The sequence below is a fragment of the Agelaius tricolor genome, unplaced genomic scaffold (assembly GCF_023055355.1).
Source record: "Agelaius tricolor isolate 1412-34295 unplaced genomic scaffold, bAgeTri1.0.p SCAF_102, whole genome shotgun sequence".
Lineage (NCBI taxonomy): Eukaryota > Metazoa > Chordata > Aves > Passeriformes > Icteridae > Agelaius > Agelaius tricolor.
This window is the reverse complement of record NW_027269362.1, coordinates 302,489-317,590: the sequence shown is the minus strand read 5'-3', so window position 1 is coordinate 317,590 and position 15,102 is coordinate 302,489. Positions and strand designations below refer to the sequence as shown.

General features: G+C 51.0%; 1 protein-coding gene across 2 annotated transcripts; it reads right to left on the bottom strand.

The window, feature by feature from the left end:
* Nucleotides 1–4,333: 4,333 nt before the first annotated feature.
* Nucleotides 4,334–13,797, bottom strand: ETHE1 (ETHE1 persulfide dioxygenase). Of its 2 annotated transcripts, XM_071419244.1 has the most exons (7): nt 13,639–13,797; nt 11,078–11,222; nt 8,975–9,120; nt 7,731–7,860; nt 6,355–6,444; nt 5,381–5,497; nt 4,334–4,556 (listed from the first exon to the last, which is right to left on the bottom strand). In XM_071419244.1, exons 1-7 carry the CDS (start codon nt 13,741–13,743, stop codon nt 4,507–4,509), a joined length of 783 nt encoding a protein of 260 aa, XP_071275345.1. In that variant the 5' UTR covers nt 13,744–13,797; the 3' UTR covers nt 4,334–4,506. The 2 variants fall into 2 exon arrangements, with proteins under 2 accessions (XP_071275345.1, XP_071275346.1); XM_071419245.1 differs by lacking the exon at nt 6,355–6,444.
* Nucleotides 13,798–15,102: the final 1,305 nt, after the last annotated feature.

Genomic DNA, 15,102 nt, shown 5'->3' with positions numbered 1-15,102 from the left:
ACCAGGACCGCACCCGCCCAGGCCACGCCCACCATGACCACGCCCCGAGGCCACGCCCCCTCCCCCGAGGCCACGCCCCCTACCCTGGCGCGCAGGAGCCGCTCGCGCTCGGCCAAGGCCTCCCGGACCCGCAGCTCCAGTTGGGCCAATTGGAGACAGGCACTGGGCAAACTGGGGTTACTGGGAGGGACTGGGGGGCACTGGGGGATTTTGGGGCATTTTTGGGGCATTTTTGGGGCACTTTTGAGGTGGTTTAGGGTCAGTTTTGGGGTCAGTTTTGAGGTCATTTTTGCGTCATTTTTGAGGTGGTTTAGGGTCATTTTTGGGGCATTTTTGGGGCGCTTTTGGGGCATTTTTGAGGTGCTTTAGGGTCAGTTTTGGGTCAGGTTTTGGGCATTTTTGGGGTCATTTTTGGGGCGCTTTTGACGTGGTTTAGGGTCGGTTTTAGGGCCACTTTTAGGGATGGTTTTGGGGTCAGTTTTGGATCAGTTTTGGAATCAATTTTAGGATCAGTTTTGGTGTCAGTTTTGGGCTAAATTTGGGGTGGTTTTGGGGTCACTTTTGAGTCAGTATAGGGTCAGTTTTGGGGTCTGTTTTGGACCAATTTTAGGATCAGGTTTTGAGCATTTTAGGGTAAGTTTTAGGTTTAGTTTTGGGGTAATTTTTGGGTCAGTTTTGGGGTGTTTTAGGGCATTTTTGGGGTCACCCCCAGCTCACCTGTACGATTCAGGGTCCAGTGGCAGCGCCAGAGAACCTGGGGGAGAAAATCAGCACCAAAAACCCCCAAAATTCCACCCAAAACCGCCCAAAAATCCCCCCCAAATAAACCCCAAAATCGCCCCCAAAAACCCCCAAAATCCCCCCCCCAAAAAACCGCCAAAATCTCCCACAAAATCCTCCCCAAAACCCCAAAATCCTCTACAAAAAACCCAAAATCCCACCCTAAAAAAAACCAAAATCCCCCCCAAAAAACCCCCAAACTCCCGCCCCTCCCCCATCCCCTCAAGCCCCGCCCCCCACCCCCCAAGCCCCTCCCCCTCACCGTGCTGGGAGCGGGGCCGGGGCGGGGCTTGGGGGTGGGGGAGGGGCCCCGTTCCCGGCCTCTCCCCTCCCCCCACCCCGGCGGCGGGGGAGGCTCTCGGACCTTTGGAGACCAATGGAGCCCTGGGGGGAGGGGCCACGGAGGGGTCACGGAGGGGTCACACAGGGGTCACAGAGGGGTCAAGGAGGGGTCACGCAGGGGTCACGCAGGGGTCATGCAAGGGTCACTCATTGGTCACCCATTGGTCACCCAATGGTCACTCTGTGGTCACTCTGTGGTCACTCATTGGTCACTCTGTGGTCACTCTGTGGTCACTCTGTGGTCACTGTGGTCACTCAGTGGTCACCCATTGGTCACTCTGTGGTCACTCATTGGTCACTCATTGGTCACTCTGTGGTCACTCTGTGGTCACTGTGGTCACTCATGGTCACTCAGTGGTCACTCTGTGGTCACTCTGTGGTCACTCTGTGGTCATTGGTCACTCCTGGTCACTCTGTGGTCAGTGGTCACTCATGGTCACTCATTGGTCACTGTGGTCACTCCTGGTCACTCTGTGGTCACTCTGTGGTCACTCTGTGGTCACTCAGTGGTCACTCTCTGGTCATTGGTCACTCATGGTCCCTCATTGGTCACTCATGGTCACTCAGTGGTCACTCATTGGTCACTCAATGGTCACTCATTGGTCACTCTGTGGTCACTCAATGGTCACTCTGTGGTCACTCAATGGTCACTCTGTGGTCATTGGTCACTCAGTGGTCACTCAATGGTCACTCAGTGGTCACTCAATGGTCACTCAGTGGTCACTCAATGGTCACTCTGTGGTCATTGGTCACCCATTGGTCACTCTGTGGTCACTCTGTGGTCACTCTGTGGTCACTCTGTGGTCACTCACCCTGACCGAGCTGCTCAGCGCCAGCACCCGGGGGCGCTCGCAGGGCGGCCCCAGGAGGATCCAACTGCGGTCGGTGCGGTGCGAGAACATCAGCTGGGAAAAATGGGGCAAAAACGGCCAGAAACGGGAAAATTCAACCAAAATCGGGAAAATTCAACCAAAATTGGGAAAAATGGGGAAAATTGAACCCAAAATTGGGGAAAATCAACCCAAAATGGGCCAAAATCAACCCAAAATTGGGAAAAATGGGCCAAAATCCGCCCTGGAATCATCGCTCGGTGCGAGAACATCAGCTGGGAAAAATGGGGCAAAAACGGCCAAAAACGGGAAAATTCAACCAAAATCGGGAAAAATGGGGAAAATTCAACCCCAAAATTGGGAAAAATGGGGAAAAAATTGTGAAAAATCAACCCAAAATTGGCCAAAATCTGCCCTGGAATCATCGCTAGGTGCGAGAACATCAGCTGGGAAAAATGGGACGAAAACGGGAAAATTCAACCAAAAAATTGGGAAAAACGGGAAAAATCAAGAAAAAAATCGCTAAAAATTGGGAAAAATCAACCCAAAATGGGGAAAAAAATCGGAAAAATCAACCCAAAAAAATCGGGGAAAATTGGGAAAAATCAACCCAAAATCTCCCCCAAAATTTTCCCCCAAATTTTCCCCAAATTTCTCCTGAATTTTCCCCAAATTTTTCCCCGAAATTTCCCCCAAATTTTCCCCCGAATTTCCCCGAAATTTTCCCCAGAATTTCCCCCAAATTTTTCCCCAAATTTCCCCTTAATTTCTCCCGAATTTCCCCGGAATTTTCCCCAAACTTTCCCCCAAATTTCCCCTGAATTTCCCCCAATTTTCCCCCGAATTTTTCCCCAAATTTTTCCCCAAATTTCCCCTGAATTTCCCCCAATTTTTTCCCCAATTTTCCCCCGAATTTTTCCCCGAATTTCCCCCAAATTTCCCCCCAAATTTCCCCCAAATTTTCCCCAAATTTCCCCAAATTTCCCCTGAATTTCCCCAAAATTTTCCCCAAATTTTCCCCCGAATTTCCCTGAAATTTCCCCCAATTTTTTCCACCAATTTTCCCCAAATTTTTCCTCAAATTTCCCCCAAAATTTCCCCCCAAATTTCCCCAAATTCCCCCGAATTTTCCCCCAACCCCCCCCCGGCATTGTGTGGGGGAGGGGCCGCACCTGCCCCCCCACCGCCTCCTGCGGTGACGTCATCGCCTCCTCCGACGTCACCGCCTCCGACGTCACCGCCGGCCCCGCCCCCGCCTCCGACGTCGCCTCCGCCCCTCCCCCCCCTCCCTCTTCGGGGGGGGGCTCGTCCTGAAGGGGGGGGGAGGGGAGGGGGTTGGTGATGACGTCACAGGGGGAGGGGCTAAGGGGGTGGGGGAGGGGCGCACCTCCAGCCTCAGCCTCTCCAGCTCCGCCTCGGGCCCGTCCTGGATCCCAGTTCAGACCAGTTTGGAACGGAGACGGCCCCAGTACAAACCAGTACGGACCAGTACGGACCAGTATAACCCAGTATAAACCAGTACAGACCAGTACAGACCAGTACGGACCAGTACGGACCAGTGACCCCCTCCCAGTCCCTCCCAGTATAAACCAGTGACCCCAAATCCCCCTTTAACCCTTCCCCAGTCCCTCCCAGTTTATCCCAGTATCCCCCAGTCGCCCCCCAATCCACTCCCAGTCCCTCCCAGTACAAACCAGTGACCCCCAATCCCCTCCCAGTATAAACCAGTAACCCCGAACCCCCCTTTAACCCTTTCCCAGTCCCCCCCCAGTCCCCTCCCAGTGTAAACCAGTACAAACCAGTAACCCCAAACCCTTTCCCAGTCCCTCCCAGTTTGATCCCAATCCCCTCCCAGTATAAACCAGTAACCCCAAACGCCTCCCAGTTTGATCCCAGTCTCCCCCAGTTTGATCCCAGTCCCCCCCAATCCCCTCCCAGTCCCTCCCAGTATAAACCAGTAACCCCAAATCCCCCTTTAACCCTTTCCCAGTTTATCCCAGTTTATCCCAGTTTAATCCCAGTTTATCCCAGTTTATCCCAGTCTCACCCGCCTGGGGGAGGGGTCTCTGTCCCCCCCGCCGCGTTGCACCATGGGAGGAAGCCCCGGCCAGGGGTCAAAGGTCAGCTCCGGCCTCCCCCTCCCCCCTCCCCGGGCGCCCCCCGAGCTCCGCGCGCGCCGGGCCCGGCGGGGGGGGGGGGCGTGGCCTGGGCGGTGACGTCATCGCGCGCACCTGGACGCGCCGGTTCCGCCCGCACCTGGGGCAACGTGGGGTGGGCGGGGCCGAACCGTGAGAAGCGGCCACGCCCCCTTTTCCCACGCCGGGCCGCGCCCCCTTTCCCTCCACCCACCCCCAATAAAAGCCACGCCCACTCCAGCCTCGTTCTGGATCCGCGGTTTTTTTATTGGCGGAACGGCAAAAAGGGGGCGGGGCCACGCGCTAGGGGGGGTGAAACAAGGACGGGGCGTGGCCTCGCCAAAGGGGGGCGTGGTTTAGCCGCAAATGGAGTTTATTTCTGTAAAAGGGGGCGTGGCTTCGGCCAAAAAGGGGCGTGGCTAAGGCTCGTCCTGGATCCCGCAGCGGAGATTGGCCGGGATGGCGACGTCTGAGAAAAGGGGGAGATTTGGGGGGAATTCCGGGGATTTTGGGGAATTTTGGGGGAATTTGGGAGAATTTGGGTGATTTGGGGGAATTTTGGGGGATTTCGGGATTTTTGAGGGGATTTTGGGCCTTTTTGGGGGGGATTTTTTTAGGAGATTTTCGGGGAATTTTGAGGGAGATTTTGGGGGAGATCTTGGGGATTTTGAGGATTTTTGGGGTATTTGGCATTTTTTTGAGAAATTTCCTAATTTTTGGGAGATTCCGGCAATTTCGGGGAGGATTTGAGGGATTTAGAGGAGTTTGGGGGATTTTGGGGGGATTTTGGTGGAATTTCGGGGGATCCGCGGGACTCTGGGAGGTTTTGGGGGATTTGGGCATTTTTGAGGGGATTTTGGGGAGGATTTGGGGAATTTGGGGGGATTTTAGGAGATTTAGTTGGACTTTTGGGGGATTTTCAGGAGATTTTGGGGAATTCGGGGAGGTTTTTGGCATTTGGGGGGGATTTGGGCATTTTGGGAATTTTCCAGGGATTTTGGGATCATTTTGGGTTTTTTTGGAGGTGATTTTGGCTCGTTTTGGTTCAGGAGGATTTTTGGGGGGAATTTTGGGGTTTTGGGGTTCAGGGGGGGTTTGGGTGTTTGGGGGCGGGGTCAGGGGGGTTGGGGGCGTGGCCTCACCCACGAGGCGGGGGCGGGGCAACTCCGGGTTCCCTCCCCCCCCCATCGGCTCCACGAGGCCTTTGGGGAGGATTTTGGGGGGGATTTTGGGGGTTTTGGGGTTCGTGTGTTTTGGGGGCGGGTCCGGGGGGGTTTGGGGGCGTGGCCTGACCCATGAGGCGGGGGCGGGGCAGCTGCAGGTTCCCCATCAGCTCCACGAAGGCGTCGGCGCTCAGGGTCAGCCGGGGGTTGTGGCGCCGCTCCTCCCCCACCGTGGACATGGTGTGACCTGGGTGACCCCTGACCCCTGAGTGACCCCTGGGTGACCCCCGGGTGACCCCTGACCCCTGAGTGACCCCTCAGCGCCGCCCCTCCCCCACCGTGCACCTGAGGCGGGGGGAGGGGCAGAGCCCTGGGTGACCCCTGAGTGACCCCTGGGTGACCCCCTTGGTTTGCCCCTCCCCCCACCCCTTTGGCCCCGCCCCTCCCTGACCCTTTCTAACCCCTCCCCCACATCCGTTTAGCCCCTCCCCCTCTCCATTTAGCCCCTCCCCTTCCCATTTAGCCCCTCCCCTTTCCCATTTAGCCCCTCCCCTTCCTATTTAGCGCCTCCCATTTAGCCCCTCCCCCTCTCCATTTAGCCCCTCCCCTTTCCCATTTAGCCCCTCCCCTTCCTATTTATCCCCTCCCCTTCCCATTTAGCTCATTCCCCTCCCATTTAGCCCCTCCCACTCTTCATTTAGCCCCTCCCCCTCCCCATTTAGCCCCTCCCCCTCCCCATTTAGCTCCTCCCTCTCCATTTACCTCCTCCCCTCTCCATTTAGCTCCTCCCCCTTCTCATTTAGCCCCTCCCCCACCCCTTAGCCCCGCCCCCTCCCATTTGGCCCCGCCCCCACCATTGTATTTGTGCCCCGGGTCCACCCAGCCCTGCATGCATGGAACCATTGCCCCGCCCCCACCCCTTTAGCCCCTCCCCCACACCCATTTAGCCCCGCCCCCTCCCCCTTGGCCCCGCCCCCACCGTGGTAGTCGTGCCCCGGGTACACCCGGCCCTGCATGCACGGAACCATTGCCCCGCCCCCATACCCATACCCCCTCCCCCTTCCCATTTAGCCCCGCCCCCTCCCCGTTTGGCCCCGCCCCCACCGTGGTAGTCGTGCCCCGGGTACACCCGGCACTCCTCGGGGAGGCTGAAGATTCGCTCGTGCACCGAGCGGTGCAGGGTGCGCGCGCAGCCTGCGGGGGGCGGGGCCGAAAGGGGGCGGGGCCGCGTCGCCATGGCGACCGAGACGCGCCGCGGTCACCATGGAAACCGGGGGGGGGGGGGGTGAGAGAGAGAGAGAGGGAGGGGAGGGGGGAAACCAGTGAGTCCCAGTACAAACCAGTAACGGGAAATGGCCCCGGGAGGCTTGGCCGGTTCACAGCCCCAGTGCGTCCCAGTATGAACCAGTAACCCCAAATCCCACTTTAACCCTTTCCCAGTCCCTCCCAAACCCCTCCCAGTCCCTCCCAGTCCCTCCCAGTATAAACCAGTAACCCCAAATCCCCCTTTTTACCCCCTCCCAGCCCCGCCAATCTCCTCCCAGTATAACCAGTATAACCCAGTCCATCCCAGTCTATCCCAGTCTATCCCAGTTTAAACCAGTATAAACCAGTCCAACCCAGTCCCTCCCAGTCTATCCCAGTATAACCCAGTATAACCAGTATAAAGCACTATATCCCAGTATAACCCAGTCCATCCCAGTATAACCCAGTTTAACCCAGTATAACCCACTATAACCCACTATAACCAGTCCATCCCAGTCCATCCCAGTATAACCCAGTATATCCCAGTATCCCCAGTACCCTGCTGGAAGTCGGTGTGGCCGCAGCCCCGCACCAGCAGCCCCTCCCAGTATAACCCAGTATAACCCAGTATAACCCAGTATAACCCACTATAACCCACTATAACCCACTATAACCCAGTATAACCCACTATAACCAGTCCATCCCAGTATAACCCAGTATAACCCAGTCCATCCCAGTATAAACCAGTACCTTGCTGGAAGCCGGTGCGGCCGCAGCCCCGCACCAGCAGCCCCTGCCAGTATAACCCAGTCTATCCCAGTATAACCCAGTCTATCCCAGTATAAACCAGTACAACCCCGTACCTTGCTGGAAGTCGGTGTGGCCGCAGCCCCGCACCAGCAGCCCCTCCCAGTATAACCCAGTATAACCCAGTATAACCCAGTATAACCCACTATAACCCAGTATAACCCACTATAACCCACTATAACCCACTATAACCAGTCCATCCCAGTATAACCCAGTATAACCCAGTATAACCCAGTCCATCCCAGTCTATCCCAGTATAAACCAGTATCCCCAGTACCCTGCTGGAAGTCGGTGCAGCCACAGCCCCGCACCAGCAGCCCCTGCCAGTATAACCCAGTCTATCCCAGTATAACCCAGTCTATCCCAGTATAACCCAGTCTATCCCAGTATAACCCAGTCCATCCCAGTATAACCAGTATCCCCAGTACCCTGCTGGAAGTCGGTGCGGCCGCAGCCCCGCACCAGCAGCGCGTCCCCCGTGAAGGCCATGGAGGCGTCGTCCAGCACGAAGGTGACGCAGCCGGGGGTGTGCCCGGGGGTGGGCACCACCCGCAGGGCCTGGGACCCCGAAAAAAACCCAAAAACGGGGTCAGGAACCCCAAAAAACCCCAAAAACGGGGTCAGGAACCCCAAAAACGGGGTCAGGAACCCAAAAAACCCCAAAAACGGGGTCAGGAACCCCAAAATGGGGTCAGGGACACCAAACATGTGGTTAGGGACCCAAAAAAACCCAAAAACAGGGTCAGGGGACCCAAAAATGGGTCAGGAACCCCAAAATGGGGTCAGGGAACCCCGAAATGAGGTCAGGAACCCAAAAAACCCCAAAAATGGGGTCAGGAACCCCGAAATGGGGTCAGGAACACGAAAAACCCCCAAAATGGGGTCAGGAACCCCAAAATGGGGTCAGGAACCCCGAAAATGGGGTCAGAAACCCAGAAATGGGGTCAGGAACCCAGAAATGGGGTCAGGAACCTAAAAAACCCCAAAAACGGGGTCAGAAAACCCAAAATGGGGTCAGGGGAGAAAAAAAACCCAAAAATGGGGTCAGGAACCCCAAAATGGGGTCAGGGGACCAAAAAACCCCCCAAAAATGGAGTCAGGAACCCCGAAATGGGGTCAGGGAACCCAAAAAACCCCAAAAACGGGGTCAGGAACCCCAAAAATGGGGTCAGGGCACCCGAAATTGGGTCAGGAACCCCAAAAACCCCCAAAAATGGGGTCAGGAACCCGGAAATGGGGTCAGGGAACCCCATAAACCCCAAAACCTCCAAACTCTGCCCAGGGACCCCCAAAACCTCCCCCAGGGAACCCCAGAGGCCCCTCCCCCTTCCACGAAGCTCCTCCCCTTTTAAAGCCCCTCCCCATTTCCCAAAGCCCCTCCCCTTTTAAAGCCCCTCCCCTTTTAAAGCCCCTCCCCATTTCCCAAAGCCCCTCCCCTTTTAAAGCCCCTCCCCTTTTAAAGCCCCTCCCCCTTTCCCAAAGCCCCTCCCCCTTCTTCCCAATTTCACCCCCAGAGGTGACCCCGATCCGCCCCTCCCCCACCCCAGATCCGCCCCTCCCCCACCGTTATCGGGGTGGGGGATGGGCAGGGCCGGGTGGGGGATGGGTCAGGGTCAGTGTGGGGGATGGGTCAGTGTGGGGGATGGGTCAGGATGGGGGGCGGGGCTCTCACGAAGGCCCCGAAGCGCAGCTCGTCCCCCTCCCCCAGCCGCAGGTCGGCGCTGGCGCCGCTCTCCCGGCCGATGGCGCTGCTGCAGCCCAGGGCGCGGCGCAGGGCCCCCGAGCCCGTCACGTGATCAGCGTGGCAGTGCGTATTGGCTGGGAGGGGAGTGACGTCATCAGCTCGGGGGTGACGTCATCGGCACCCCCAGTACATCCCAGTAACCCCCAGTACATCCCAATACATCCCAGTAGCTCCCAGTACTTCCCAGTAGCTCCCTGTATAACCCAGTGCCCTCCCAGTAGCTCCCAGTAGATCCCAGTAGGCCCCAGTGCCCTCCCAGTACATCCCAGTTGACCTCATTACATCCCAGTAACCCCCAGTACATCCCAGTACATCCCAGTAACTCCCAGTAACCCCCAGTAGCTCCCCGAGCCCGTCACGTGATCAGCGTGGCAATGGGTATTGGCTGGGGGGGGTGACGTCATCAGGGTGACGTCATCGGGGTCCCCAGTACATCCCAGTATCTCCCAGTAAGATCCCTGTAGCTCCCAATGCCCTCCCCAGTAACTCCCAGTAGGCCCCAGTGCCCTCCCAGTACATCCCAGTAGCTCCCAGTATAACCCGGTGCCCTCCCAGTATCTCCCAGTACATCCCAGTACATCCCATGTTGGTGATTTTGGGGTGAATTTGATCATTTTAAAAATGATTTTGAGATTATTTTGGCCATTTTTAGTGAATTTTTGGGGTGATTTTGGAAAATTTCAGTGATTTTCTGTGATTTTGGGTGATTTTGGCGATTTTTGGTGATTTTTGGGTGATTTCAGTGATTTTCTGTGATTTTGGGTGATTTTCTGGTGAATTTTGGGTGATTTTGGAAGATTTCAGCAATTTTCTGTGATTTTGGATGATTTTGGCAATTTTTTGGTGATTTTTTGGGTGATTTTGGAAGATTTCAGTGATTTTCTGTGATTTGGGGTGATTTCGGATAATTTCAGCAATTTTCTGTGATTTTGGCAAATTTTTTGTGATTTTTTTTTGGGTGGCTTTGCATCATTTTGGGGAATTTGCATCATTTTGGGTCATTGTGGTGATTTTTGAGTGATTTTTTTTGCTGATTTCAGCGATTTTTTTGATGATTTTGGATGATTTTGTTGATTTTTGGGTGATATCAGCTGATTTTTGGTTGATTTTATTGATTTCTGTGATCATGGCTCAATTTTGGTGATTTCGGGTGATTTCTGAATTAATTTTAGTTGATTTTGATGATTTTGCTGATTTTTGGCTGCTTCTTGGTGATTTTTTAATTATTTCAGTGATTTTTTGTGATTTTGGGGATGATTTGGGCTCTTTTTGGGTGATTTTTGGTTGATTTTTAGGTGATTTGGGGCGAATTTGGTGATTTTTGTCTGATTTTCAGTGATTTTGGTGAATCCAGTGAATTTTGGGTGAATTCAGTGAACTTTGGGTGATTTTGGTGATTTTTGGGCCGATTTTGCTTCTTTTTGACTCCCCAGGGCCCTTTAAGAGCGTGGGAGGAGCCGTGGGTGGGGCTTGACAGGACAGGTGGGAGGAGCTTAAATGGGCGTGGCCTTGAACTGGGAGGGGCTTAAGGGAAGATGGGCGGGGTTTAAATGGGTGTGGTGATATGGGCGTGGCCTAAACCACCCCATGGGAGGGGTTTAAAGGGGCATTGTCCTGTGGGTGGAGCTTAAACTGATATAGCATTGTGGGCGTGGCTTTGTAGATGGGTGGGCGGGGCTTAAAACAACAAGTGGGTGGGGTTTAAATGGGTGTGGTGCTGTGGGCGTGGCCTAAACCGCCCCATGGGAGGGGTTTAAAGGGGTGTGGCGCTGTGGGTGGAGCTTAAACGGAAAGAGCATTGTGGGCGTGGCCTCGCAGGTGGATGGGCGGGGCTTAAACCAACAAGTGGGTGGGGTTTAAATGGGTGTGGTGCTGTGGGCGTGGTCTAAACCGCCCCATGGGGGGGGTTTAAAGAGGCATTGTCATGTGGGTGGAGCTTAAACGGATATAGCATTGTGGGCGTGGCTTCGTAGCTGGATGGGCGGGGTTTAAACCAGCAAGTGGGCGGGGTTTGAGGGGGCGGGGCCTGACCTGCGTAGCGCAGGGTGAGGCCGAGCTCGCGCAGCAGCCGCAGGTCCCGGGGCACCGTCTCCAGCACGGGGTCGATGATGACGGCGTCGCCGGTGGCGGCGTCCGCCAGCAGGTAGGTGTAGGTGCAGGAGGAGGCCTCGAAGAGCTGGGAAAACAGCCCCAAAACGGCCCAAAACGGCCCCAAAAAATCGCTGAAATAATGGTGAAAATGGCCTCGAAAATAGGCCGGAAATAGGCCAAAATAGCCCCAAAAAATCGCTGAAATAATGCTGAAAATAGCCTCAAAAATAGCCCAAAAATAGCCGAAAATAGCCTTAAATATAGCCCAAATATGGCCTCAAAAATAGCCCAAAATAGCCTTAAATATAGCCCAAAATTGCCTCAAAAATCGCTGAAATAATCCTGAAAATAGCCTCAAAAATAGCCCCAAAAAATCGATGAAATAATGATGAATAGCCTCAAAAAACAGCCCCAAAATAGCCCAAAATCGCCTCAAAAATCGCTGAAATAATGCTGAAAATGGCCTCAAAAAATAGCCCAAAAATAGCCCAAAATAGCCTCAAAAATCGCTGAAATAATGCTGAAAATAGCCTCAAAAATAGCCCAAATTAGCCTCAAAAATCGCTGAAATAATGCTGAAAATAGCCTGAAAAAATAGCCCAAAATAGCCTCCAAAAATCGCTGAAATAATCCTGAAAACAGCCCCCAAAAATATCCCAAAATAGCCTTAAAAATAGCCCAAAATAGCCTCAAAAATCGCTGAAATAATCCTGAAAATGTCCTCAAAAATAGCCCGAAAATAGCCCAAAATAGCCTCAAAAATCGCTGAAATAATGCTGAAAATGGCCTCGAAAAATAGCCCGAAAATAGCCCAGAATCGCCTCAAAAAATCGCTGAAATAATGCTGAAAATGGCCTCGAAAAATAGCCCGGAAATGGCCTCAAAAATAGCCCCAAAAATCGCTGAAATAATCCTGAAAATAGCCTCAAAAATAGCCCGAAAATAGCCTCAAAAATAGCCCCAAAAATCGCTGAAATAATGCTGAAAATAGCCTCAAAAATAGCCCAAATTAGCCTCAAAAATCGCTGAAATAATGCTGAAAATAGCCTCAGAAATAGGCCGAAAATAGCCCAGAATCGCCTCAAAAAAATTGCTGAAATAATGCTGAAAATGGCCTCAAAAAATAGCCCAAAATAGCCCAAAACAGCCTCAAAAATCGCTGAAATAATGCTGAAAATAGCCTGAAAAAATAGCCCAAAATAGCCTCCAAAAATCGCTGAAATAATCCTGAAAACAGCCCCCAAAAATATCCCAAAATAGCCTTAAAAATAGCCCAAAATAGCCTCAAAAATCGCTGAAATAATCCTGAAAATGTCCTCAAAAATAGCCCGGAAATGGCCTCAAAAATAGCCCCAAAAATCGCTGAAATAATCCTGAAAATAGCCTCAAAATAGCCCGAAAATAGCCTCAAAAATAGCCCCAAAAATCGCTGAAATAATGCTGAAAATAGCCTCAAAAATAGCCCAAATTAGCCTCAAAAATCGCTGAAATAATGCTGAAAATAGCCTCAGAAATAGGCCGAAAATAGCCCAGAATCGCCTCAAAAAAATTGCTGAAATAATGCTGAAAATAGCCTCAAAAAATAGCCCAAAATAGCCCAAAACAGCCTCAAAAATCGCTGAAATGATACTGAAAATAGCCTCAAAAATAGCCCAAAATAGCCTCAAAAAATCGCTGAAATAATCCTGAAAATGTCCTCAAAAAATAGCCCGAAAATAGCCCAGAACCGCCTTAAAAAATCGCCGAAATAATCCTGAAAATGCCCTCAAAAAATACCCCCAAAATAGCCTCAAAAATAGCCCAAAATAGCCCCAAAATAGCCTCAAGAAATAACTGAAAATCTCCAGAAATTGTCCTGGAAAAAAACACCAAAATATCCTCAAAAATGAATTCAAAATCTCCTGGAAAGATCCTCAAAAAATAACTAAAAATATTCCGAAAACATTCTCAAAATATCCACAAAAAAAACACTTGAAAAATACCACAAAACCTCATTAAAAAAACCCCAAAAATCTCCTAAAAAAAACCCAAAAATCTCCACAAAAAACCACTTGAAAAATACCACAAAACCTCATAAAAAACCCCAAAAAATCTCCTCAAAAAACCCAAAAAATCTCCACAAAAAAATCCCCAAAATCTCCTCAAAACCCCCCTGAAAAATCTCCTCAACAAAACCCCAAAACCCCCGAAATCTCTTAAAAATCTCCTCACAAAACCGCCAGAAAATCAAAATTTCCTCGAAACCCCAACCAAAAACCCGAAAATTTCCTCGAAACCTTCACCAAAAAAACCCCAAAACCTCAAAATCTCCTAAAAAAAAACCCCAAAACCTCCTCAGAAAACCCCAAAACCTCCTCAGAAAACCCCAAAATCTCCTCAACCCCCCCCCCCATTTCCGCCCCTCCCCCGCTCCCCTCACGAACCCTCCCCTCCCCCCCCGCGACCTTTGACCCCTCCCCCCCAATTAAACCCCCCCCCCCCCGGCCCCTCCCCTCCCCCACCTGCCGGAACAGCAGCCGCCGCCCCTCCCCCCGCGGCGCTGTCGCGAGGCCTCGCGCTGTCGCGACAGAGGCGGCGACAGAAGCGGCAACAGCGCGGAGCAACATGGCGGCGGCGGTGGGGCCACAGCGGGAAGGAGCGGCCGCTTTAAGAGGGGAAGGGGCGGGGCTTGAAGGCCTTAAAGGGAGGCGGGGCCGCGCTTAAAGCGGCGACGCGGCTTAAAAGGGCAATGGCGGGGCCGGAAATGGAATTTAATGGGGGGAGGTGGGGCCCGCCTTAAAGGGGCAGGGCTTGGGGGCGTAGCTTATATTTATTATATATTTATTGAGGCTATTTAAATATTCATTATATATTTATTTATTATTGTTGTGTATTTCTTATATATTTATTTGGAATATTTGTATATTTATTATACATTTATTTATAATCTTAATTTATTTTTATTTTAATATTTTTATTATATATATTTCTTTATAATCTTTATATATTTATTATAGATTTATTAAATATTTATTTACATTATTTATATATTACTTGTATATTCCTTTACAATATTTCTAGATTTAGTATACATTTATAATCTATTTATTTAGACTATTTTCTGTTTTATATCCATCTCTTATAGATATTCATTATGTATTTATTTAGAATCTTTTTACATTTATCATCTATTTATTTACAATATTTATGTATTTATTTAGAATATTTAAATATTTTTATATTCGTTATATATTTATTATCTATTAATTTTAAATATTTACATATTTATTAGATCTTTATAATCTATTTTTAGACTATTTTTATGCTTGTTATGTATTATATATTTCTTATATATTCATTATATATTTATAAATAATATCTGCATATTCTGTTTATTATTCTGTAATATATTTCAGATATTATAAATATCTGCATATAATTACATCTGCATATTCAAAATCTCTTTATTATGCAGATTTTTTATGTCCGAGAGTTTTCACGTGCTCGTTATGCATTAATTACGTACTAATTAAAACAAAATAGATCAATTATTCTTCCACAAAAACTTTTATCTATTTAATATGTAAATTATATGTAGATTAATTATTCTTCTACAAAAACTTTTATCTATATAATACGTAAATTATATGTCCAGTATGGACCAGTATAAACCAGTACAGCCCAGTTTAAAGCTCCCAGTCCCTCCCAGTCCAAACCAGTGACCCCGAACCCCTCCCAGTTGGATCCCAGTCTCTCCCAGTGCCCTCCCAGTACAAACCAGTAACCCCAAACCCCCCCTTTAACCCTTTCCAGTCCCTCCCAGTTTGATCCCAGTCCCTCCCAGTATAAACCAGTGACCCCAAACCCCTCCCAGTTTGATCCCAGTCCCTCCCAGTACAAACCAGTAACCCCAAACCCCCCCTTTAACCCCTCCCAGTCCCTCCCAGTTTGATCCCAGTCTCTCCCAGTACGAATCGGGGTTGTTT

What these genes read in the sequence shown, in the direction of transcription:
- ETHE1 (XM_071419244.1), bottom strand. Translation starts at nt 13,743, where the DNA reads ATGTTGCTCCGCGCTGTTGCCGCTTCTGTCGCCGCCTCTGTCGCGACA. An exon ending in GGCGGCTGCTGTTCCGGCAG is followed by an intron (nt 11,223 to 13,638) that starts GTGGGGGAGGGG and finishes CTGTTTTCCCAG; the next exon opens with CTCTTCGAGGCCTCCTCCTG. An exon ending in CCGCACCGACTTCCAGCAGG is followed by an intron (nt 6,445 to 7,730) that starts GTACTGGGGATA and finishes CGCCCCCCGCAG; the next exon opens with GCTGCGCGCGCACCCTGCAC.